Raw genomic sequence first — 26,383 nt, 5'->3', positions numbered from 1 at the left:
CCACACATATGTGCACATATACTCACACATATATACAAGCATGTGTGTGGGTTCATATGTATGTAACTTTCCTTTTTATTTATTTTTTTCAGTTTCTTTTTTTTAATACAATGCTTATCACTGGATCCAGAATTGACCTAAGGAAATGGCACAGTCAGGACTTGAACCAAATTTTATCAAGTCCCAGAGAAGGATGGTTCTGGTAGGCCACAAATAGAGTAGAGTTGTGAGACTCATCTGATCTCCTTCATTCCACAGGCTGCCCTCAGCATCCACGGCATGTGTGGGGGACCAATGCTGGGTTTATTCTCTTTGGGACTTGTGTTCCCTTTTGTGAACTGGAAGGTAAGCATCTTAGATCCCTCTTTGTGATTCCCAGCTCAGATAAAACCCCAGATATATTTCCTCACCTTTTTTTCCTCTAACCTCTGGTTGGAAAATCTATTTATCTTTGCTAGGAAAAAAATTCATAGTAGAATCAAACAGAATCAAAACACTCCCATATCTGACTTCAGCAAAGCCATTTCAGAAACAGAAAACAAAGTAGGAAAGGGGTGGTCATGAACTACCATATGTCATGGTATCAAAGGTAACTTTTTAAGGTTTAAATTAAGATTTCTCTCAATTAAGGGACAACAAAATGAACTTTAAACAAGACACTGGATTCAGAAACAGTGTAGTTAAAACAGAAGTTTGAAAATGAAATTCAAGTGAAAATACATGTAAATTTCATTTTGTCTGTAGTTATCTAAAATTGTAGCTAGCTTTATTAACTTGATTAACTAATGTGTATGGAGGAGATGGGACATGACTGGGATATCATGATAGCTGTACCATCTTCATTTGGCTGGGCTGGTAAGCTAGGAGTATGAATTCAAGAAAATGTTTTTCAAATGACTATGCAGGGAGTAAATATCAAAATTAACATTTATGATGTAATATGATAAAAATAATTTGAAATACCATTTACTTATTGTTATTCATACTCTTACCACGCATGCATATATTTTTAGAAAGTCTTTAACTCCAGATAACCTGATTCTTTGTTTATTTATGTGCATGCCCTAGGGTATTCCATAAATACCAAGTCAACTGATTTGGCATCTGTGTCTACCTGGCCCTTATTGAACTCTTTTAGATAAATCATGGGGGGTTGGGTAAAGAAAGTGGATGGGTGGATGGGTGGATGGGTGGATGGATGGATGGATGGATGGATGGATGGATGGATAAATTTCAGGGCATTTTCACACTTCTCCTGCAGTTGTATTAGAAAAACTCTGTCTTAATCATTTTTATGATATTGAGGTTTGCAAGGATATTTATGTCCTTGGGAGATAATGTGAAGAAAGACAATTGCCTAGTCACAAAAATATCTGCAGTTGCTGTGTAAGATCTTAATGCATTGTCTATTTAACTTATTATCTATATTAGCAAATAGATAACAATAGTAATAGTAAATAGTCCTTTTATTTAGTCAGGAAAACCACCTTATAATAGATAGAGGAAAGCAAATATTTAAATTTGTGTCACCTTTTGCCTTGTAATTGGTAGTATGAGTAAATACCCTTACTTGCTAGTATTTAGACTCAAACAAACAAACAAACAAACAAAAAATTCCAAGTCTTGGAAGTCAGTGGACTCTGCCAGAATCACTTGGGATGACAGACACCAGTAAGAATTTTTGTGTAAATAGATGTTGATGAAACATGACTGCTTTGTCTCCATTAAGTTTTTCTTAACTTCCGAAACTTATTTTTTGGCAAGCAATTAAGGTTTTAACATCTTTTTAGATAATGAGAAAGAAACCAGAGGTAGAGAAATAACTCATGTTAGAAATCTAAATATAATGATCTCTATAAAATTCTAAATGACACTGTATTGGGAGAGTTGACAGGAAGGTAGTTTTGGTTGTGTTCCAGCACAGGTGACCAAGATTTGAGGTGGACACCCAGAACCTCTTTGGTGTAGTACTTCTCATTTCATGATTCTTTCAACAAACCGTTTTGTCCAATTTCATATTGACTTTCCTTTCTTCATCAAGGGTGCACTAGGAGGCCTCACTACTGGAATCACTTTATCATTTTGGGTGGCCATTGGTGCCTTCATTTACCCTGCACCAGATTCTAAGACATGGCCTTTGCCGCTATCAACAGAGCAGTGTTTCCAATCAAATGTGACGACAGCAGCACCTCCAGAGCTATCTAACAGGTATGTCGCCTTTAAATATGTCAGACATTGCATCTCAGAGATCAGGACGCCAGTTTAGAAAAAAGTGCATTCCTCAGGGTTAAGGCTGATGAGTTGCATTTTGTTATCCTAAGAGAATTCCAGAGCCCAGCACTGAAGAGCATTATGTAGGGCTGTTGCTTTCTTCAGATACCTGTTTCTCTGTACTCAGGTATACAAAACAGTGAACTGGAAGATATGAGTGCAAAATTGGAGATATGAGTGTAAAACAGAAAAAGACTAGTAGAGGTTTAAAAATAGATGGGTGTATATGAGGATCATAGTTCCCTTAAAAGAATAAATATTATGAGTAGAAGAGACTGTAAACAGTGAGGAAAATGATTATGAAGATACTAGGTTGGGAAACTATGTCTTCTAAATCAAGCTATGTGAACACATGTGCTAACAAAGATTTTTCATTTCTATTTATGGATGGGTTAAGAGCTCCAAAGATACCAAAATACAGAAGATAACTATGATGTAGGGAGAATACCATGGACTCTCAAACCAGAAATAACCTAGATCTGGATTTTGCTTTTACCATTAATCTACTTGTATCATTGAACAAATTAGGAACTGATCACTTCTTGCATTCTAGAATCCCTTGATTTAAAATGAGGTTCTTAGCATTTATTTTACTGGGTTTTGAGAGGATAAAATTAGAATGTATATATATGTGTGTGTGTATATATATACATATATATATGTATATATATGTATATATATACACACACATACACAAATATATATGTAGTGTATATGTGTGTATATGTACATGTGTGTGTGTGTGTGTGTGTATATATATATATATATATATATCACTGTATGTGTGTGTGTATGTATATCACTGTATCTTAGTGTAATAATGTATATTCTAATATTCTAACTGAATATAGGGGCAAGTCCAGGAATATAGAATTTGTGGTCCTCAGATTTGAATGACTCTTTTCTGATTCTCACCAATGCTTACCTTTTGGGCTTGTTTTCACTGGGCTTAACATTCTAAAAATTGTCAAATAATTTTGCAAATTATGTTTATGGATATCTCTGTTCCTGGCATATTTTTCCTTTCCATTTCCCTCGTCAGTCCTGAGGGTACTCTCAGCATTAAAAAAAGATAGGACAGTGAGATTATTCTATTTGTCCTTTTGGTTGCTCACCTTTCTCTATCTTCTCTTCTAATCCACTCTATCCAAAATGTTCACTAGATGTATTCTTCTGAAGCAATTTTCTGAGTCCATCACTGCCACACATACCAAGGTAACTTAAATCTTCTGTCTACAGAAAAAAGGACAGTATTTTTTTTTATCCTGGAATGAAATGCCTTTCAGAAAATGTAGAAATTTCCTGTGGGTCCTGTTATTTCCCACCCTTCCCCTTCTTCTATTCTAGATCCTCCTCTTTACTTTATATATACTCCACTCTTTTCTATTTTTAATCAAGGTATTCATTTCAAAGGAATTCCTTTTAACATTTATTTCTACTTAGAATCTACTCCTCTTTCAAGATGCAGATTAGTGTCCCCATATTCCCATAAATAAATATACATAAAGTATATTAAATAAATTAAATGTTTATACACACATGAGCGCGCGCACACACACACACACACACACACACACATATATATATTTAGATTTCAAAGATAGTCAAAATTTGAAAAGACCTTTTCTAAACAAATTATCCTTCCATTCTTAAAACTTTTCTACAACCCTGGCATCTTGAAGGCTATGCTTAAAACAGCCCCCCAAGGCATTCTAGGCATTGTCTGAATCCTCCCAGTGCCACCAGTTATACCTTATTATTGTTTCCTCTTGTATTGCTTTCTCTTCTGTCCTTCTCCTTCTTTCCTGTTTTTTTCTGTTCTATTTTTCCTCTGTGTAATAAATTCCTTGAGGTCATATAGTATATCTCATTCTTTTTTTGGGGGGGGGCGGGGTACCAGGGATTGAACTCAGGGGTTCTTGACCGAGCAACATCCTCAGCCATATTTTGTATTTGATTTAGAGGCAGGGTCTCACTAAGTTTCTTAGCTCCTTGCTTTTTCTGAGGCTGACTTTGAACTTGAGATCCTCCTGCCTCAGTCACTGGGATTACAGGGGTGCACCACTGTGCCTGGATATCTCCTTCTTTTTATAAGGGAAAAGAACAAGGAGGAAACAACAAATAATTTTAATTTATTCCACTCTTTCCACACTGCAGTCTGAGTTCATCTTTATCTTCACCTCATAGCTTATTTTTGTAAGCAGTAAGGATGTCTTATTACTTGCGATGCCATCCTGCGATGGTGACTCTTAATACAGGGAAGATGTCCTTAGGTGTATCAGGGTTAGCCAGCTTAGAAAAAGAAATTTCTGGCATAGTTCCATTTCTATTTCCATATGATATTAAGTAAGAGGGCACATTAAGAAGCTGAAGGTGGGTCTTCTGACATTTATTAAAAAGTTTTTTAAGCAGTAGTATTCATTGAGGCTACCAGCTGAGTGAATGTAAGCAACCAGCTATGTGTTGCCTTTTCCAATGCCTGACATCTGTAAATGGATAGTTTTTTCTAAGATGTAAAATTAAGCTGCCTTTGGGTCATTGTTTCATAGGATATGGTGGCATTGTAACAAATCAATTACTTCACTGAGAAAGGAAATAGATCCTAATTGCTTCCATGGGAAATCTGCACCTAGACTCCATTTGAATCACTACCAAATTTCCCAAGAGTTGAATAGTCATCTCTGCCTCCTTTTCTGCAAAAGACATGCAATGAACTCTCTTTATCTAGCATATAGCTCTTTATACTATGAAGTAAGTGGAGAACTTATCTGGGCCTTCCTGTAGGGTGAAGTGGAACACTGAGCAGGTGGTCTTTGCTATACAGAATATGGACACCCCTTTATCTTATCATACTTCTGTTTTTCCTCTAAGATTCAGTTAGTCCTTCATTTCCATAAGTTTTACGGTTGAACAATATCAAACTTTATATTTCTCAAACTGCCATACTATTTCTTTCCTCTTGCCTGTTTATTATCCTCCTTTTTTAGAATATGAAATTGTGTTCTTGATTACTCTCTTTTCTGATTAGTAAACATTCTTTAAAATGAACTGAAGTACAGTCTTACACATCCTGTCACAATCCTTTGTTCTTGTTCCACCATGCATTTCCAAGTCCATTTTGTGATTTTCTGTTAGTTCATATATGTAGACAATGGCTGTCAAAATTCCTGGCATTAACTCTGAGCTTAATACATGCCTGAAATATAAATAATACAAAAAGAATGGAAGACACAGTCCTCAATGAAATACTCGTAATTCAGTCTACACATTGCAATATTTGTAATACAGGGATGATTTGAATCTGGTGGAATATGAAGCATAGGTAGTGTCTAATTAAAATGTTAAGCTTTTGGATTTTAAACAATGCCAGGCCCTAAAAGGAGCCTGAACAGTCCTTCAGGTCATTGTGGATGTCAATGTCAGAACAATTGAAACTGGAGACATATGCTATTGTTACCCACAGGCCCATCATTGCTGATACCTGGTACTCGCTCTCCTACCTTTACTACAGTGCTGTGGGCTGCTTAGGATGCATTATTGCTGGAGTAATCATCAGCTTCATAACAGGTTGGTTACTTGGATTTCTTTTTTTGACTCTAAAGAAGATAGAGCTCCTTCTTGCATTTGTGGACTATGTGGCTATCTTACTAGTTTGATTTCAGGTCTACCACAAAAGGCTTTTTCCAGAGACATATGTCTACTCTCCCCAAGTAACATGTAAGAACATTCCCCTGATTATTATGGCTCTGATTATTAATATGTATGATATATGTATGAATAGAAAAGACACTTTGAAATATGCTCCCTCAGAGACATGAATGTGAAAAATCTTCTGTAACAGAACAATCATTAAATCTAAATAGCAAGAGTGTTTCTTTTCCCCTCCTCTCAATAAGAGACTATTTTTTTCCATTACCACCTTACTATCTCATGGGATCAACCTTGGCTGATCTGTTAGATAAGAAGGGCAGAGTCTACTGTTGCCTTTTGGAAGCTGCTTTGCTAGGGTCAGTGATCAGCTTCACCCTAAGCCAGTTTTGGTTCTAGGATTTACCATTGTACTTTGTACCATAGTCTCTCTGATGACTCAATATCCTTTTAATGCCAAAGTTCACAATGTAATAGGTTAGAAATGGGTTAGAAATGGGTGGAATGGGCCTACCACATTCTTGTTCCACTGTCCTATGCATTTTAACTAAATAAATTATTAAGGTATTCTCCTTTTATGCTACCATTATATACTTATAAGCAATCAGCACTCAATATATCTACTCAACACAAAATCTCCATGGTAGCCTTCCTGCTGATTTTGGACTGGAAATGCTACATGCAAGTTACAATGCCTTATCATTCTGAGTATGACCCCTTTAGCCATTCATTTAAATTTGAGGATATCTTGGGTATGATAAAGAACAGAGTATAAATATTGTGGCCCTAGGCTTTCATGTGAAAATTCTTCAAATTTCTTCATGAAAAATGATTTCACATGCAAGTTTGTTTATTTTGTTTAGATGTTGCATTAGTATCCTGACTACAGTTGCAGCTTTTGTGCTGCCAGTAGGATATACCTAGTTCTGTTAATAAGTTGGTCACTCTCCAATTAAGAGGACAGCTAAACCTTCAACTGCCTGATTGCAAAGCAGAATATGTATACTCAAGTCCTTTGACTGGCTGGTCTATGTATTTTCCAAATGAACATAAGAATTGACATATTCCTGTGCTGATACATCAAGGTTTGTTTTACATTTGGATTGAAAATATTTTTGTTATCTTGAGCATGAACAATCATCCTGATACAATCCCTATCTTTTCTTTATTTCCAAATGTCTGGAATCTTAGGGAAATATCCTTAAGACCAAGAGGCAGCACTTTAATAGGGTCTAATGCCACTAAACCTTTGAAAAAAATATTGGTCCTGGTGGCCACATGTTTCTACTTCCTGGTGCCTATCTTTTCAAATGAGGTTCTGGTGCTCATTTGGACCCTGAGGTCTGGTCACTAAGGGATTTTCAAAAACCTTCCATCATGCCCACTGAATGTTTTTTAAAAAGACTAAAACTGTTTAAATTTTGTGGGATAAATTTAGTAGATAAGGCGGGGCTCTCTGAGTCTGTTCTCTTGTACCATATTCAAACTTAGTCTTGTTTGGTCTTAAAAGGGATGGTTTTAATTCTACTTCTCCAAGATAATCATATCCTTCATACTTGTTGACAAATGTAATTATGTCTATTTATTAGCACCTTAAGGCTTTCTAAATTATTAATCCTAATCTGCATCACTACTAGAAGGTGATAGTGGACCAAGATATACTTTAAAGTCTTATGACTGGCAAAATTCTACTGGGCAGCTGAAAGTTTCTTTTTTCATTATTTTTTATAGTCATGTGAAATGAAAATACCATTTTCTAAGTCAAGAGCAGAAATCTTTCTTCATTGGTTAAATGGCCAGAATATCCCATTGTTAGGAGAGCAAGAACAGCTTTATGCCACTCTGATTTTCAGTGTACAGCCCTTCATATTCAACTGAATCTTATCAATTTTATGTCACCTGCCATGTGTCTGAAAGTCTTAGATATAAAGCCTTCAATCAGTCCATTATTTTTATCTCTTACATCAAGTTTTGTTCAACTAAGGCTAACTCTGACCTACCACCTGGTTTTGTAAGTAAAACTTTATAAAAACACAGCATGCCCACCATTTTACTCTTATCTGATTTCACTCTACTAAGATAGAGTTAATCATTGCAACATAGAGTCTCTGGCCAGCAAAATCTTAAATATTTACTATTTAGCCTCTGACAGAAAAATTTTGTTGTTTCTTGCCCTAGATCATTGATCTTTTTGGAGAACATTAATGTAGGACTTTCTAAATCAATAGGAATTATGTAGCTCTATATTGATGCTATGATGTAGCTTATTCATCTTCTGTCTTTCAGTTTGCTGCTGACAAATTCTATGCTATTTTCATTCCTAATTTTTATATGTGGCCTACTTGAATTTAGTCTCTCACTCTCTTCTCTCCCTTTTCTCCTCTTTTCTTTTTTCTTTCTCATACACACTTATACACATACCTTTCTCATTCTGTTGAAACTTCAAGAACAGTGTCTTTTTTCCCAAAGTTTCTGACATTTTATATTCTCCCATTAACTCCTTTTCATTTCTGACCTAGCTTTTCTGACTTCCAGTATAGCCTATGTTTTGAAATCAGGGATTCTATATTGGGTTAGGGGGCTTGTGCTCTGCACAGGGTGGCCAGCAGAGGAGACAAATGGGGAATGGATTCCATCCCCATCTCAGCACCTTGGCATATAGTTGCCTCTGTTCAGAGAAAAGGGGAACGTTTCCAAATTCTCCCAAAGTTGCAATACAATTCATGACATTTCTTCTTCATCTGAGAACTTCTTTTTGCATAAAAAACCCCCAAACCTCATTTGTCTACAGGAAATGGTCTTGTCCCCTGTGACCTTCTCCTTTCACATGCATGCTATTAGTCCAATAGTCTAAGATCAGTCATGCCCAGTCCCCAAGGTCTTACTCATAATTAAAGCCATAAACCCAAGATTTAAGTTTCATTTTCTTTTTCAACTTCCTACTCATGAGAATTATAGCTCTGTACTTTGCTTTACTCTCTACAATCTCCCAGTCATTATTTTTTCTAGATGGAAACAGGTCCTAAATCTAATGAAACAAAGAGCCTTTTATTTGTTAGCAAACCTCAAATCCATATTATTTATTGGAGTGTTTGATAGTTTAGTGGTCTATTCAGAGACAACTATCTTCTTTTTAAACCCTGGGAGTAGTTTGGTTCTAAGTTAAATTCTTCTGATTCAGAATCATGATTGGAGAGTAGTATGAGGTTTTGCCCAGTCCTACTGCCCATACACATTAGGGTAAATTGGGTGTTACAGGCTTTAATACCATGTATGGTTAATTTCTTGCTCCATCATTTAGTAGGTCTTAAGAAAATTCCATAGTAACAACACTTGCCTAGCAATAAGGAGTAATTTAAGTATAATGTGCCTAATTTGTAGAAGGCACTAATTGATAAATATTTTTGTCAATAGCAGTAGAGTTCTATTTGGTCAAATATCTCTTGACAGACTCATATAATGCCACGAAATATCTTACTTGAAAATCAACTTGCAATTTTGAAAATCTAAATTTTGTTTGTTCCTAGAAAGAAATTTGGGGGAATGCTCATGGATGGGCACACTGTCTAGTACAAGGAGGAATCTGCTTGATACGTGTAACTCCTGTTCCCCTATTTCTTCTAGGTCCTTTAGACTAATCTAGCTGTCAGACTCATGGCTAACATTTAATGAGATTAAGTATTCATAAATAGCCTTGATAAAACCAAATTTGCAAAGGTTTGGGGAGGAGGAACATCATGAACCTTTAAATCTTGTCTTGATCATCATTGTGAACCTTGTTTAACAGCAGGATTTGAAGAAATTGAGCACTGAACAGATATGTTTTAAGGAAAAAGAGACATGAAGAGTGTCTAGAGTGGTTGGGGAGAAACGATGGGATTACTTATCCAGGAAGACAGATAGAAGGAAACACTATAATTTAAAAATAACGTCTTAAATAACCTTGAATATTATATCTGATTTGTATAAAAGCTAAGAACTTTCTTGAATATATATAATTACTGATTTCCCCTTTGTTGGCCTGTGAAGGTTATTAGTAGTTTTTTCCATTCTAAACATTTTTAAATAAATGTGTTTTCTCTGTTTTACTCTATAGACATGAGTTTTCCTGAGCTGACAATTCATGGTTTTCTTAAAACCAACTCCAACCCCTTTCTTTCAGGAGTTCTATTTATTCTTTCCAGTTCTATTTATTAACCTGTCAGGCCTGTTTTCACCCTTTTACCAAGAAGCAAATTACTTCTCAAGTTGATATGCTTAAATCCTGGAAGCCTTTAACCATCTAATCCACCTGTCCTTTTGTTAATAGGTCACCAAAGAGGCAAGGATGTTGACCCACTCTTAATTAGACCAGTTTGCAATTTATTTTGCTTTTGGTCTAAGAAATATAAAACTCTGTGCTGGTGTGGAGTTCAGCATGACCGTGGGACAGAGCAGGTGAGCAGATTAAGCTTTTAAAACCAAACATTAGCTCAAAGAGATTCCTGTTTTGCCCATTTTGAGCCAGTTGCAAGGGGTGGGAGTGGGGGTTGTTGAAGGAAAGCAGTGGATGTTAGAACTTGAAAAAATCTAGGTCTCAACTTCAGAATTTCCTCAGCTGTTTACCTTTCAAGCATATGAACACAATAGGTAAATGTGCCTTGGATCTGAATTGCTGGCATTGCAAATGACCTATTTTCAAAGTTCCTTTTAACCCCATGTGAAGGTGAATTCTAGGCAAGATAAATAAATAATAGAAAGGGAACAAGGGGCCTCAGTCTCAGTAAAGGCTAAAAGCCTGGGTTTTAGATTCACATGCTTTGGGACTAATCCAGTCCCATGTCTGTCTTTCCTTCGATGAGTTATTTAACTTCTCCAAATTTCAGCTTTTTTTTGTCTGAGAACTGAGCATGGGGGCAGGTGATTGTGCAGAATGAAGTGGACAGAGAGACACTTCTTGTTCTTTGGGGTAAAAATATACAATATTGAGAGAGCTTACAGGCAGAGATGCAGAAAGAGGCACCTAACTTCCCAGTTCATTTACTCCATAAATGCAGTTAGGCCAAACCAAGCTAGGCACACTATCTGAGCACTACCAAGTTCTCATCAGCCAAGAACCATCAGGAACAGCCTACAGTCTGATCAAGTTGGACTTATTGACTTGATGCAGCATGCTTGGGTGCTGCAGAAGACCCACATAATACCACCTTCTACAACAGTGGGGTGTGGATATATCTTTTGCATGTTTTGGGCTTTTGCTAAAGGATTCTGAGAGGTGTTAAAGGGAAGCAGGAAATAAACCTAAACTTCCCTGGTCAGTATTGGTAAGAGCACAATAGACAAAGTGTTGTTATGGAATGTGACAGCAACAGGATTTCAAGGAAGCAATATTTCCTGCCAGTTTGTAGCTGGCTCATCAGTCTGCCCTCCCAACTTGATTAATGGCAGGAGTGATCTTTTGTTTTTTTGGTTTTTGGTTTTCAGTTTTCTTTTTTAGTTCAAGCTTATTTTCACTTTTTCATTCCCATTTTATTCTCATAGAACTTGAGACTCTTAACCCATATCATATCATTTATTTTTCATCTGTTAATTGCTATCTTCCCCATAATTGTGTTATGACATAAAGCCTAAATTTAATATCGATTGCATTTTGGAATAGCACCATCTTTTTGTGGCTCAGAATGGGTTCTACGATCAAGAGATTTTAGGAGGATATTTAAATGCAAATGCAGGGATGTAATTAAAACTGGACAAAACCATGATATGAAAGTTCAAAATAGGAAAAAGGAGAACTGAGCTGGGTGGGGGTACTGAAGCCAGTCTTCTTGGAAAGTAAGCAATGGCTTAATAAATAAAAAGTTGACCCTATTCAACAGTCTAGAGTTCTGAGAGAGCACGGTTCATCCAGATCAGCAATTTAGTTTTCTATGAAGATAGTAGTTGAACAGTGCATTGTTTGTGTAAGTGGATTTCAAGGAAGTTCTTGAATCAAGTTATGAACTGGTTTAAAGACTTATTTCCTGAGTGAGAATTTCCTCATATATAAGTAATAAATTATGTTAATACGAGAAGCTTACATTCTCAAGACTTGAGTTGAGAGTGGGAGGGAAGACTTAGGGTGTCACTATTAGGTTCCTTTGCCACAAAACATTGAGTAGTCTGTAGGAGTGATTACATTCAGGTATTTCCATTAGCCTCCAGAGGGTTTGCTGTTCACAGGTAGGAATAGGCCACTGCCACCTGAATCACAGGCTTGTCTGTCCTCACACAGTAAGGAACTACCTCATAGTATTGCTGTATTAAATGAGAGATGTATAAATATCCTCAGGTAACCCAAAACATTGTAAATGCTCAATAAATTGTTGATTTTGTTATTATTATTATCAAGATTATCAGTTAAGCAGTCTAGGGTCAGTTATTGGACCATTTTTGTATAGAGTCATTATTTGAAAGGGAGACCTGAGCAATATCCCTCTAGGTGGGTTGGAGTACCTTGACTATTTTGTTACTATGTGTCTTTCCATTTTTTCTCAGGACAACCTTGAAAATGGCGATGCCTGGAAACAAGGGGCTGAATCTGTCTTGCAGAATGGACTCCAGCAAGAAAGCCTAACTCATGTTCCAGGATATGACCCCAAGGACAAAAGCCATGACAATATGGCATTAGAGAAGATGACCTATTTTTAGGACAATACATGCAAGCCTGTACATATACACGAAAACACACACACACACGCACACACTTTTTGCCTAATGTTAGTAGAGATGTATAGCAGTCATTATTAGAAGGAAAGGCTGCTCAATATCTATTTATACTTATTTATACAAATGAAATGACTGTTCCCTAGGATATTCTTTGCAGATCCCCAGTTTGAAGTTACAAAAAATCAGCAATGCTCTACATGCCCGGGGATTTCCTTCTTTAATAAATTAGGACTAGATTTCACCATAGTGGAAGGAGTCAAAGAATATGATTTGTGTCATATAAAACTTCAGGTTCTTTGTGTTTATTTTGTTCTCTTTGTGTGTGTGTGTGTGTGTGTGTGTGTGTGTGTGTGTGTGAGAGAGAGAGAGAGAGAGAGAGAGAGAGAGAGAGAGAGAGAGAGATTGAACACAGACAGGGCCATGTTCATGCTAAACACCTGTTCTACCACAGTGCTAAACCACCAGCCTATGTTTTGTAGTTTTACCATCAATATCTTGGAGCTATAGAAACAGAATAGGAAACGGGAATCTGCCTAGTAAATGCTACCCTGACACTGTTGGTAAAATGAGAATGATGTTGTTTGCAACCTCATGCCTCACATATATGTAGACAAATTTTATAACCCACCCCACATCTTATAGCTCTAGTGGAACACTTAAATGCTACAAGCATCCTCCTACTACCACATTTGAGCCTCTTTTAGTCATTACCACTACTAGAGCTGTCTGACTAAACTTTAAAGAAAATACTACAAAGCACAGAAAGGAGACAAGGGTGTCTGATCAGTGGGAGCGGTTATAACTCAATGCTGTCTTCCCTTCGTGGTGCAGGGATTTGTTTCTTCTTCCTTTCCATCACCTTACAAACACAAATTGATTCTGCACTTAACAAGAAGTCTGGAGTTTTTCTCTAAGATAAGGTCAGGAGAAAAGGAGCATCTTTTTGATATAAGGGTATTTTTTTTAGTTCTTTATATATTTTGGATATTAATCCCCTGTCAGAAGAATAGCTGGCAAAGAGCTTCTTCCACCCTGAAAGTTAATCTCTGCACACTCTTGTTCCTTTGGCCATCCAGAAGCTTTTTCATTTTATGCCACCCCACTATTGAATCTTGGTTTTATTTCTTGAGCTTTAGGAGTCTAGTTAAAGAAGTTGGTACTTATGCCAGTATGTTGGGTGTGTTTTCTTCTAGCAGTTGCTATGTTCTCTAATTCCTAGATCTTTGAATCCACATTGACATGACTTTTGGACAGGATGAGATATAGGGATCTAAATATTGAGTTTTCCCAACACCTTTTGTTAAAAAAGATATCCTTTCCCAAAGTATGTTTTTGGAAACTTGTCAAGTATCAGATGACTGTATCTATGTGAATTTGTCTCTGCATTTTCTATTCCATTTCATTGATCTTTATTTATATTTTTATGTGAATGCAATGCTGGTCTAGTTTGTTTGTTTTTTACTATAGCTCTATAGCATATTGAGGTTTAGTATTCTGAGACCTACAGAATCACTCTTCTTGCTCAGGATTATTTTGTTTTTCTGGGTCATTTATTTTTCCATATGATTTTAGGATTGTTTTTCTAGTTCTTAAGTATTTTGATGGGATTGCATTGAACTTGTGTAGTGCTTTTGGTGGCCATTTTGACAATATTAATTTTGTCCATCCAAGAACATGGATGTTCCCATCTTGTAAGGTCTCTTCAATTTCTTTCTTCAGGCTTCTATAATTGTCACAGTAGAAGTTTTTCACCTCCTTGGTTAGATTTATTTCCAGATAATTTTTGAGGCTATTGTAAATGGATTTTTTTTTCTGATTTCTTGCAAAAGTCTGTTAAGGCATCCAGTTCATATGTGCTAGCTCACCTTGCTCCAACAGATGTAAGGACCTAATAACTAAACTGTAGAAAATAATTTTTAAAGTTCTAGAGCAAGAGGGTAAATCTCAGAAAGTGTTTAGCCCTGTGATTGTCCATGCAGAACATCCAGTGTTATTCTGTGGTATATTAAGAAAACTGTGTTCATTTTAATTTAAATTATTTTTTGTTTCTCTTTGGGTTTTTCAAGACACTGGCTTAGAATGTATATTGCTACTATATTTTGAGTATTAGAAATGAGATAAACATAAGGTATAAATTAAAAGTCATGTCACAAATTCCCCAAAAGTAGTTTTCCAAAGAATAGATAGAATATATTAGAATTTAACTTATGTGCCATTTTGCAGAAAATAACTTTTCTAAAAGTCCTTAATTCTTAAAAAGCAAAATGCTGTTATGAAGATGCATAAGTTTATTACTGAAAATGCAATATTCATAGCTGTGATTTATTAAGCCTTACATTTGTATATGTGAGTGTGGATTAGTAAGCAGCCTCTCAAACCAAATTTACAGCTCAATAGTCAAAACAACAACAAAAGGGAAGGGGCTCCTTCTTTGTTTAGATCAAACTATTTTCTGAATATTAACTCTATTATTCTGTGACTGTACGGGATAATATCATTTCATAAAAAGAAAATACAGGTTACAGGAATTTCAAACCATATTTAATAGAAAAGATTACTTAAATATTTTACAGCAGTACAATCTTAAACATTATTGCAATGATCACAAACAATAGTCTCTCTTTAATTGTTTCCTTAGAAATAAATTGTCTAAAAAATTACAAAAATGTTGACTGTATATGAGTACATTTATATATTTAGAAATAACATGTGCTTATTTTAAATATTGGAAAGTAGCTGGATTTTGTTAACCACTTTTTTCCAGCATTAATAACCTTGTAGTATAACCTAGTTCCAAACGATTAAAATATATTTGAATTATCGGTGGTACATATGAAAATGATACAGAATTTTAAACGAATCAATTATAGCTCAGAGTAAATTATCTAAAGGGTTATTATTATTTGTAATTTTTGGAAACAGCTAATATTATTTCCTTTCTCATCCAAAATCCTGATTTGGTGAATGTAATTTGCAAACTCCTACATGAATAACAGTCTTCAGTCTACTTTTCCAATACTGTACTTTGGTATTTGAAGTATAGTTACTTTCAGAAGAGAGTTAACTTTCTAAATATTTGGTTACTTTATCATTACTTGATCTTTACCTGGAATATGAAGCTTTGGTCACAAATTGGAAAAATAGCCATTGGAGGAAAATGTCAGCAATGATATTCTCTGTATCAGTAGGAAGTTTCATAAGTGGATTTTGCATTTCAAAAATATGCATCTTTTAGAGTCCTGGAATACTTCAAAAAATAGTGGCATGTTTATACAATTAGTTAATCTTAGGAAAAATTTCTGGGGAATTATTTGTAATTAAGATATATAATTATGTTTCTTTGAAAAATAAATTCTGGTTGAAGAGCATTGCAATGATCAATGTCAATATTTCTTCTATGAATGGAATGTGAAAGAGTCATCTACCCAAAAAATCTTCAATGTAAACCTGATAGGTTAAGGCATGTCTAGCAGGTGACTAAGTAAACATGTCATGGTAAGCTTTGCCATATTATTTAAAATGGATTCCTTTATGATGTTTTGGTTAATGCCTGTAATATTTGGCCCACTGATACTTAGGATCCATACACACTTGCACACACACATGCATGAAACACACACAGCGTAAACATCAAGAGAGTTTTTATAACTAAACGAATCAGGTTACTATAAACAAAGTAAAACAATATATAATGATGCCTCCTTTTGTGGACACTAGCCTATGTATTCTCAGGAATTTTCAGAATCACTTCAAGTAGCCAGCCAGGTGTGGTGGTGTTCACCTTAATCCTAGCCACACAGGAGGCTGAGGCAGGAGGATTGCAAGTTCAAAGCAAGGCCCTAAGCAACTTAGCAAGAACCTATCTCCAAATTTAATATATATATTAAATTAATATATATATTAATATATATATTAAATTATATATATGGGCTAGGAATGTGGCACAGTGGTTAAGCCACCATGGGTTCAATACCCTGTACAAAAAAAAAATTCATTTCAAGTGTACAGAACACTTAGTACTACCAATTACAGAACATTTTTTTGACGCATTTCTAAGGCTAAGGATATTTCATGTGGTATATTTATTTAATGCCCTATTGTAATTGCATGTAAGAAAATAAACAAGCCCCAAATGGCTTATTTATATCAGTATAATAAAGTCAGGTTGAATTTTCAGACAAGTGAGCAATAAGGCAATGCTACTCATTGATTTAGAATATATATTATAAAGATTTATAGATTAACTTATCTTTACTGTTCATTGCTTTCAAGAATGTTGACCTATCGGCACTTCCTTAAATTTTGATTTTATTTATAACCCCAGAGTAAAATTTATTTAAATTGACTTTAAATTTATTGAGAGTTCGGAAAGAATGTTTAATGATTAAAAATACAGAACATAAATTTTAATGATATTTAGAGGGTCTATAGAAGTATAAACATTAACATTTATACTCATCTGGTTAAATATATGATTGCAACATAATTTCTCCTGTTGACAGGGGAAAAAATGGATGGAGGAAACTACTCTGTCTCTTCTGGTCATCCTAAAATTCTTTTCTTAATTATAGATGTTAATAGCTTTTTTCTACTTCAAAAACACAATATGGAGATCAATGGATATGAATCTTAAAAGATCAAAATTACATACACTTTTAAGTACATTTTTATCCTCAGTACTTAAAATTGTAGTTGCCAAAATTAAGCTTACTAGATTTAACTACATACATTTTAACAGATTAGAAATAAAGAGATGAAGAAGATTTAAAAACTCTTCATTTCTTTTTTGAGAGTTTAAAGATAAATTAAACAATGGGTTGGTTTTCAATCAGAAAGAAGACAGGGTGTATGTACAGCAGAAACTGAACAGGACTTGCAGAGTAGACTCTTTGCCTAGGTAGGAAATCCCTAAGTTGCTTTCACAATCTCCAAAAAAAAATTGCTTCCACAAATATCTTTGCCATCTCTTTTCTTAGACACAGGCACCAAGAAAAGTATCATCTGCTTGTATTATTTTTCTATAAAAAGTATTCAATTTGGAGTAAAGATTTACCCAGTAGCACTCAATTCCATGGGCATTGACAAAATAATCATCAGGCAGCCTTTGTACCACAGGTGTTTAGCCACCTACATAACAGTTGTTTATGGAGACAATGTAAGTAAATCTCATTTAAGCTTAGTTTTTCAACTAATAATTGAAGAAAAAAAAGGTTTCTGAAAAACAAAGAGAGTAGAGACATGGCTTTCTCCATGCAGAAAGAATTAAGATGGGAAAAAAGTGTCAAGGCAGTCAATGTAGTACAAGTCCTGGAGTTTTCATTCCTTTCTTTTTAAGGAAAGATGTGAAATAACACCTTCACAGCTGATTGTCTAGTGCAATTCATACTTACTTAGAGCCAGGTGAATGTGGAACAAGAGCCTTTCTCAAGGGAGAGCTGTGCAGACGCACACACTGGTCCAGTCTTAGAGTAGTGAGATTGATTTAGAGGCTGCTTCTCCCTGAGTATGGACTTTGATAGTACCAGAGATTGGAACTATTCCCAACTATGAGAATTTTCTCTACCAACATGTCTGTTTTCATTTACTTTTTTTTTCTTTTTAAGATGTCTTAATGCAAGTGAGGCTAGGATTCAGTGGCTATAATATTCATGTTCTCTAGAAAGCCATTATCTGGGGTCATGAGTATGTTTTTTTTTTTTTTCATATGAACAAGTTCAATTGAAGGGATTTTTTTTAACCAAAACAAAGACACAAATCCTAGGTAGCAGGAACCTGCACTGATCAATGATTTAAGGCCCACTTCATCTTTCTCTTGGAAAATGTGATGTTGTTATATTTCATTTTGAACAGAAATGCATATAGGGAAATGTTTTCCTTTCTGTCAGAAACTGAATTAAAATACCAGGAATGAAATAAGATGTTAATTGATTCTCTGGACAAAACCTAGAACTATAATTGGGTCCATTATAATACTGATTTGGGAAATAAATGGAATACAAATTTCTGATGACCATAGTAGGACCAAGTAGGCTATATCTCACAGACAATAGGTGACAAACATTTGAAAATGATATCCCAAGGCCTGTCTTTAACTGCCACAAATTGACCAGTCCAGTCATATCAGTTGAGCAACTCTGCAGGAAACCTAGATTTTCAATTTTGACCATCAAATCAAAAAAAAAAAAAACAAAGCAGGTTAGTAGCTTTTGATTGACTATTGGCTATAATATTCTTGCATGTTCTCCTTTCTTGGCATGTATTTTACCTGTGATAAAAGTGCTGTTCCAAGGAGATTTTGATGGCAGTTGATAGAGCCAACATATGCATGACAAAAAATAAATAAATACTTATGTGTGATGAGGGTGTTATGGTGTTGATATGAAGCTTCCCCCCAAAATTCATGTGTGAGACAATGCAAGAACATTCAGAGGTGAAATTATTATATTATTAAAGGTGTTACCTAGCTGGTGGGCTAATACACCTGGATCAACAGATTAACTGAGTGTTAACTGTGAGTAGTAGATGGGTATAGCTGGAGGAAGTGAGTCACTGGAGGTGTGCCTGTGTGGTTTATATTTTGTTCTTGTGAATGGAGCTAGCTCTGTCTACCTCCTGGTTGCACATTCTAAACTGCTTTTCTGAGCTACAACCTCTGCCATGGTGCTCTACTTCACCTTGGGTGCAGAGTTATAGAGTCAGCTGTCTATGGACCGAATCTCTGAAGTTGTTACCTCCAAATAAACTTCCCCCTTTGAGCTGTTCTTGTCAGGTATTTTGCTCACAGCAAGGAAAATGAAGTAAAACAGAAATTGGTACTGAGAAGTGGGGTTATTGCTATGACTAACCTAACCAGGTGATTCAGTAATTTTTGGAAGTTTTTAAATTTTATAAAAGTTTAGAGATTCAAGACAGATAAGCTTTGGAATATTGTAAGCAGACTTTAATGGGAAATTCTGGTGGGAACTCAGAAGACCAGAATGTTTACAGGACCGTGGACATTAAAGACTGGGCTCATGAGGTTTCAAAGCAGAAGGAGGACAATATTGGAAATTGGATTAGGGGATATTTGTGTTAAATTCTTGCAAAGAAATTTCTAAATTTTGCCCATGTTCTAAAATTGTCTTTGAGGATGAATTTAAATGTGATGGCTAATTAATTTGGCAGAAGAAATTTCAAGACAGCATAGTATTCCAGCAGTGGCATAGATATTGCTAGTAGCTTGGATCCAAGCTCATTGTGATAATCAGAAGTAGAAAGTATAGTGTAAAGATCTGAAAAACTCACTTTGTCCAGAAACGCGGTAGTAAATATGGGGCCAAGAAAGATATGGTTGCTAAAGATGTTATAGCCATTAAAGAGATGCAAAGTACTTTACCAAGAGACAATAGGAGTACAGATTGACAGCATCTCAGGAATTGGCATGACCACACCCATCTCAGGATCAAGATGAGACCAGAGGGGTATCCTGATAGACAGGGGGGTTAGGAAGCTGTTTCACAATTCTCCATCACCAGACTCTCAGTAGTTGCTGAAGCCATGGTCCCAGGTGATTGGCTACTGCTTGCGAAGGTACAAATGAACTATATGGTTTTGGTGCTACAAGAATGCAGGATGTTAGAGTTAGGGGGTCATGGAGGCTACCACTGAGATTTCAAAGGAAAGCCTGAGGGGGCCAGGGAAAGTGTAATAGGGTAGGGGTCCTTGTGGGCTGCCCTTGAAAGTCTGATGCATGAAGAAATGAGAAGGGAGCTAAGTGACATTAAAAGATGGCAGGACCATATAACATCTGCTGAAGAAAGCCATAGGAATCAGCTATGTAGAGGCAAAGCTGGGATCATCTTGATACCATGTGACCCAAATACTGGACATGGAACTGTAGGACTTGTTTGCTTAGCTAGATTTCAGTCTCATCTCTTCTTCCTGTGCCACTATCTCTCCTTTGTAGGGTGGAAATTTTTAAATATTGAAAAAATAGCACTTGATTTTTACAGAGTTTGAGAGTTTGCCTGAGTCTCTGAGGAGATTTTGAACTTGTAGTTTTCCATATTGCTGGAACTGTTAAACTATGGAGACTTTTAAAAATGGACTAAGTATATTTTTTCAGTATGAGATGGGCATGAGTTTCCAGGGGAGGAGTCTTATGATTTAGATATGCTGTGTTCCCCAAAAGCTCATGTGAGAAAGTTCAGAGGTGAAATGATTAGGTTACGACTAATCAGTGGCTTTATCCACTAATATGGATTAACTGGATGGTAACTGTAGGCAGAAGGGGTGTCGCTGGAGGAGGTGGGTTACTGCATGCATGTATTTGGAGCTTATAGTTTATTCCCAGTGAGTGGAGTTAGCTCTCTCTTCTTCCTGGTGGCAATCTTCTGACCTATTTGCCTCTGTCATTTTCTTCTGCCACAATGTTCTGCCTCACGTTTGGTCCAGAGCTATGGGATTGGTCAGTCATGGACTGAACCTCTGAAATCATGAAGGAAAATAAGCGTTCCTTCCTTTAAGTTGCTCTTATGAGGTATTTTGATCATAGTGAGGAAAAGCTAAGTAAAACATAGTTGTTATTACCTCACAAGACCTACTCAAGCTGACTTTCCCATCTGTGGTGAACACAAAACATTATTTGCATCAATGTGATATTCCATCTGCATTTTAATGTGCAAATGTCTTGAAGATGACAATAATCTTATCAGAAGATAGTGAGAACTTTTTAAGAATGGGATAAGAATAAGCAACTGTTGTTTTGTATAATTAATGAATGTGCAATTCTCCCTCCCCATACAACAAATCCCAATTTAACATTTAAAAACTCAGCAGAATTAAGTTTAACACATGAATTATAGAAAAAATACCATATCAAATGATAATTTATTGAGTCAAAATTTCTGCATTCATTCAATTGTACAATAGATTGTGCTAAGAGTCAATTTAGAAGTATGTGCAGCATTTAAAAGGTGCATCTCAGCATGCAGTCACTCAGCATTTTACTTAAAACTACGTGCACAAACTCAGACATTTGTGAACTATTTCAGCTATAATCTAGAGTGATTTCCCTTTGAGAATCTCTTCAGCTCTGAACAACTCATCAAGGCAGACTGCATGCACAGAGTCATTATTTTTTTAGCTTAAAAAGACAAGAAGTTAGAATATGAAAATATATAAGCAGCATTCATGTAATACAGTATTCCTGAGAATAGTGTGCGCTATAAATCTTTGAGAAATAATTTGTATTCATATGAAAATGAAGATATAAAATATTTTTTTCAGCCTAAACAGAATAATCTAAAACTAATATACTGTGAGGGGCTGTCAGTATTGTACTGTCAACGACGACGAAGGCATAGCTAGAGTTTACTGTACTAATTCGTGATAAAAGATTTCAGATAATTTTTCCCTCTATTTTGCACATCTGTTTCAAGATTATCAGGGAAAAACTTTTCTAAATTAATGTTACAATTTTATTTAAAGTATTGTCTTGTGTTTTTAATTTGGAAAAGATGTCAATGTCAGGTAAACAGAGAGTATTTATAATCAGTCATGTGCATATAATTAGCAAAGAAAAGGAAACACTGGTGCTACAAAAATGGAGTTTAAAACTCCATTGTGTAGCTAGAGAATTTAGTTATAATTTGAATGAAAGAGTACTGCGTGGCCAGTATTTGTGAGGCTTTTGCCTGGTTCAAAATTAGAGGGCAAGTAGGGAAGAAAATGTTCTGGACAAGAACCATGAAACAACTATAATTTAATAACTTTTTCCCCAGAGGGAAAGAAGTAAATAGTAAATGCAGAATTTTTTTTCTCAGTATTAGAATTAGAAAAATGTTTTTCTAGAAGTGAACCTCTATAATTTCTTTACTAGAGGAATACCAACATATCACAATCACAAAGTGCTCTTCTTTTCTACTGTGTCTAAACTGGTGTTTTACATCTTGATAATAAATGTACTGTTTAATTGGACAAGAATTAATTGGATAAACAATAGTAATTGTGTGTGTGTGTGTGTGTGTGTGTGTTTCAAGGACTCATTCCCTGGAGAAGAAAATTTGGATTTCCTATTTTGCAAGGAAAATACCTTGACTCTTATCATACATTGCCTGACTTTAGCCCTTGTCTTTCTTTCTACCCTACCCTCATAGTTAACGCCTACTCTGGATTTTCTTTAGTTGAATGCCTCATCATTTTTGCTCTATCAGACTGTGGACAGATAGTGTTGTCACTGAAAATAAGAATTCCACAACAAAGCAACAATTATCTCATTCACAATAAATTTGGCTTTGTTTCTACAGAGTTTTCAAAAATAAACTAAACCAATCTATCAAAGAAATAACTTTGATGAAAAAGAACTCAAAAAGTATTTTTACAAATAATATAGATTTATACACATGCATTATTTTCATTAGCTCATGAATGCACATTGTAAAAAAATCACAAGTGTTGTAGAGCATCTGGCTTCAGAATTCCTGAATAAACATTACAATAGCAAATTGTGTAACTGGTCTCAGAGCTGCAGCATAAATTGAAACTTGCATTACATACTATCAAGGTGCAAAGGTACAAGGAAAATCAACATATTTACAGCATGTCAAGAGAGTATTCTCTATGATTTGCAATAATTCAGAGAGGGAAACATTAAATATACTGTAAACCAGCCTTCCATAATAAAGTAGGGATCAGTTGTGTTTTAAATGATATAAGAATAACCATTTGTTTTTTCTAACTATGTGGTTATTGGCATTTAGTATAAAAAATGTGCAGTGCAACTGGCTCTGCCAGTAATAAAATAGACTTGAATGTAGCCAATGCAATAGACTATTATTTCAAAGAATGGCATTATTTTTGGAATCTTAGATTTTTGGTTTGGCTACCAAAAGTGATGTGCAACTCTTCAACTGCATAGTCAATGCAAAGCAGCATAAATTCCTTCTCAAACAGATCCACAGATTCATCAAGAGTCAGGGAAATTCCTACTAACATGTAAGCCAGAGGAACATGGATTTCTGGCAGCAAAGGCAATAATTGATTTAAGATATTTCTTGTAAGTATCTCAATTCAACTGAAGATTCCAAACTCAGATTATTGTGTGAGTGAAGACCACATAATACTTTTAAGTCATGCCTGGCTTTTGAATATTTACACAAACATATGTCTTTAGAATGTCACTACCACACCTCCTACTGCACTGCAGCCAATGGAAAGGGAAGATCTCCAACCACACAACTCCCTGAGACTGGTTCTGAGAATTAAATTTTGGCTTCCTACATCATCAGCCTAACCTCTTTTTAAGGTCACGGGTCATTATCTCCTTCCCTAGAAACTTCTACATTCCAAATCCCAGAGATTGCTGTGATACATTTCCAAGTAGCATATGATGGCTACATTTTGTCAAATATACCTTCCTCTGAGATGTCACCTAGATTTACAATTAACATCATTCTTTTGCAACTAATGGTACCTCCCTTCTTGCACTAATGGTATCAACTAAGGCCACTCATGGTGAACAGGCTGACCACTCTGTCTCCGTTGTTGTTGTAAATGTTCTAGTTCAGCCTCATACATCATTTCCTGGACTAAGTACTTCTCCCGTCGTATTCTTTCATGTAGGCCCTTTGGTACATCTGGAATCAGGTATGCGATGAATGACTTAATTCCAAAAACGAGGTGCTACAAATTAGAGTAGAAAGTACAATTTTCAAAAATTTTGAAGTACAATTTTTAAACAGGAAAGAAAATCACAAACAATTCTGCATTTGTCTTAAAATCGCATCGGAACATTGTAGACAGTATCTTGAATATTAATATTTTAAAAAATTGTATTAGGAATGCTATACTGTTACCTGCTATCACATTAGTATCAGGAGGAAACCCATTTTTTCCTCTTCTTGATTTCATGTTTTATATCACTTTATAAACATAGAATGAATCAAATTCATGTGTATAAAATACTTACATATTATTCAATACTTTTATTAAGATGAATTATTATATACAAAAGAGAAAAAGCATATCCTGGAAAAGTTCATGTCCAATATATCATAATACACAGAGTCCAAACAAACAAGAATACATGCTGCCTCTGATAATAAGATTAGAGTCAAACTCCAACACATGCATTTCTGGAATTTGTACTGTAATAGATTTATATATCACTGTAATAACTGCTATAACATGTTTTACTCAACATATTATTCTTCTATGATAAAATACATAATACTTCTGTTTTTAAAATAAACTGACAAAAATATTGTGTTTAAAGAAAGTGAGAATAAAACTCAAAGGGTAGAATGGTTGTTAGTAAATATACAGATGTTGAATCATTCTGCTTAAGTCTTAATCTTACAACACTGCTTAGCTATATAACCTTCAAAAACATCACCCACATTCCATGTCTTATCCCTGAAAGGGTGATACAAATAGTGCTTCTTAAAGGGATGTGGGTATGAAGATTAAATGTGTGTGTGCATGTGTGTGTGTGTGTGTGTGTGTGTGTGTGTGTGTGTATAAGAGGCTTAAAGGAGTACTCAGCATAGTATAAGCACTGCTTGAATATTACCTCATACTATTATAAATGCATCCTTTTTGATTTCTATAAAGAAGAGTAGATCTTTCAATTTCTCAAAAAGGAAAAATAATCTGACACTTGATCTGTGAAAAAGAACACATTTATATAAAGAACTTTTAGTAGACAATAGTCTCCAAGGCACTTCTATCTGGTATAGTGTCCTCAGAAACTGCATTGCAAAGTAGAGCACAGTAAAGCAGGTCATATTTTCAATCAGATGCTCAGAAATTTCTTTCCTGATGATTTATGTATGTACTGTCTTCAAAATATTTATGTTTGAGCCTCAGGAATATAGAAATATTTTTTTAAATCATCATGGTTTAAATTAGTAAAGAAGGATATTTTCTATGCCCTGTTTGGTGATACTAAATGTCCTATAAACTGATTCATATAGATTGATATGCAAGGATGGTTCAACATTAAACTGCATTTCTAAAAAACATTTCCTAAAGTTTAATACCCACTTATCAAGACATTCTTAGATAACTATTAATAGAAAAAATTCTCCAACTAATAAAGAGTTTGTCTTAAACAAACCTATAGAAATCATAGTTAAAAATAGAAGCATTTTTTTTAGTTGAGAATAAGACATGGTTGGTTGTTACTGCTGTTAAGTAACATACATTAATTTCAAGTAAAGTAAGACAAGCAAAGATGAGGTATAAACTTTGCAAATGAAAAGGCAATACTTCATTATTTGAAAATAATATGACATTTGTAATGATAACCCAACAGATGTGAGATACAAGGAACTGTGTTCCTCTTAGAAAAATAATTAACATTCCAGTACACCATCAAAAAACAAGCAAATCATATGATGAAGGCTATAACTTATAATAGCAATGAAATATCTACAAAGTTTATAGTAATAAACTTAAAAAGGAAGAAGCAACAGCTGTTTTAGATCTCAATTAAAAGATAAAATAGAATAAATTCTGTTTATCAATGAAACAGCACAGGTTTTTGTAAGTCAAAAACTACTTAGAAGTGTAATTCTAACCAAAGTCTTTCACAATATTTGAAGAAACCTGAAAAGCGAATTCTAAATTTTATATGAATGATTAAAAACTCCAAGTAGCGATGGGAATTTTGAAAAATAAGATCAATAAACATGAAATCTAAAAAAAAAGTTTTCATAGAAGTTGAGACTAGACTAGTGGTTAACAGAGGGGAGGGTTGGATGGGGACAAGTTGATCAATAGGTGTAAAGTCATAATCAGA

The 26,383-nt window shown here is 35.0% G+C and overlaps 2 protein-coding genes across 2 annotated transcripts in view; one reads left to right on the top strand and one right to left on the bottom strand.

The window, feature by feature from the left end:
• Positions 1–12,585, top strand: part of SLC5A12 (solute carrier family 5 member 12) — a gene marked incomplete at both ends in the record, with an annotated part of 52,565 nt that extends 39,980 nt beyond the window's left edge. Inside the window, 5 exons of the mRNA XM_081282243.1 lie at positions 259–345; positions 2,042–2,208; positions 5,735–5,838; positions 10,229–10,356; positions 12,433–12,585. Of these exons, the coding sequence (XP_081138369.1) occupies positions 259–345; positions 2,042–2,208; positions 5,735–5,838; positions 10,229–10,356; positions 12,433–12,585 (639 nt within the window). The remainder of the gene's footprint in view (positions 1–258; positions 346–2,041; positions 2,209–5,734; positions 5,839–10,228; positions 10,357–12,432) is intronic.
• A 10,267-nt stretch (positions 12,586–22,852) lies between these two features.
• Positions 22,853–26,383, bottom strand: part of ANO3 (anoctamin 3) — a 197,734-nt gene continuing 194,203 nt past the window's right edge. The window contains exon 26 of the mRNA XM_081279744.1: positions 22,853–24,264. Coding sequence (XP_081135870.1) covers positions 24,082–24,264 — 183 coding nt within the window. The 3' untranslated portion in view covers positions 22,853–24,081. The remainder of the gene's footprint in view (positions 24,265–26,383) is intronic.

This window comes from Spermophilus citellus, assembly GCF_964194105.1.
Source record: "Spermophilus citellus genome assembly, chromosome: 2".
Taxonomy (NCBI): Eukaryota; Metazoa; Chordata; class Mammalia; order Rodentia; family Sciuridae; genus Spermophilus; species Spermophilus citellus.
The sequence above is the reverse complement of the archived record's forward strand: the minus strand, read 5'-3'. Positions and strand labels throughout refer to the sequence as shown.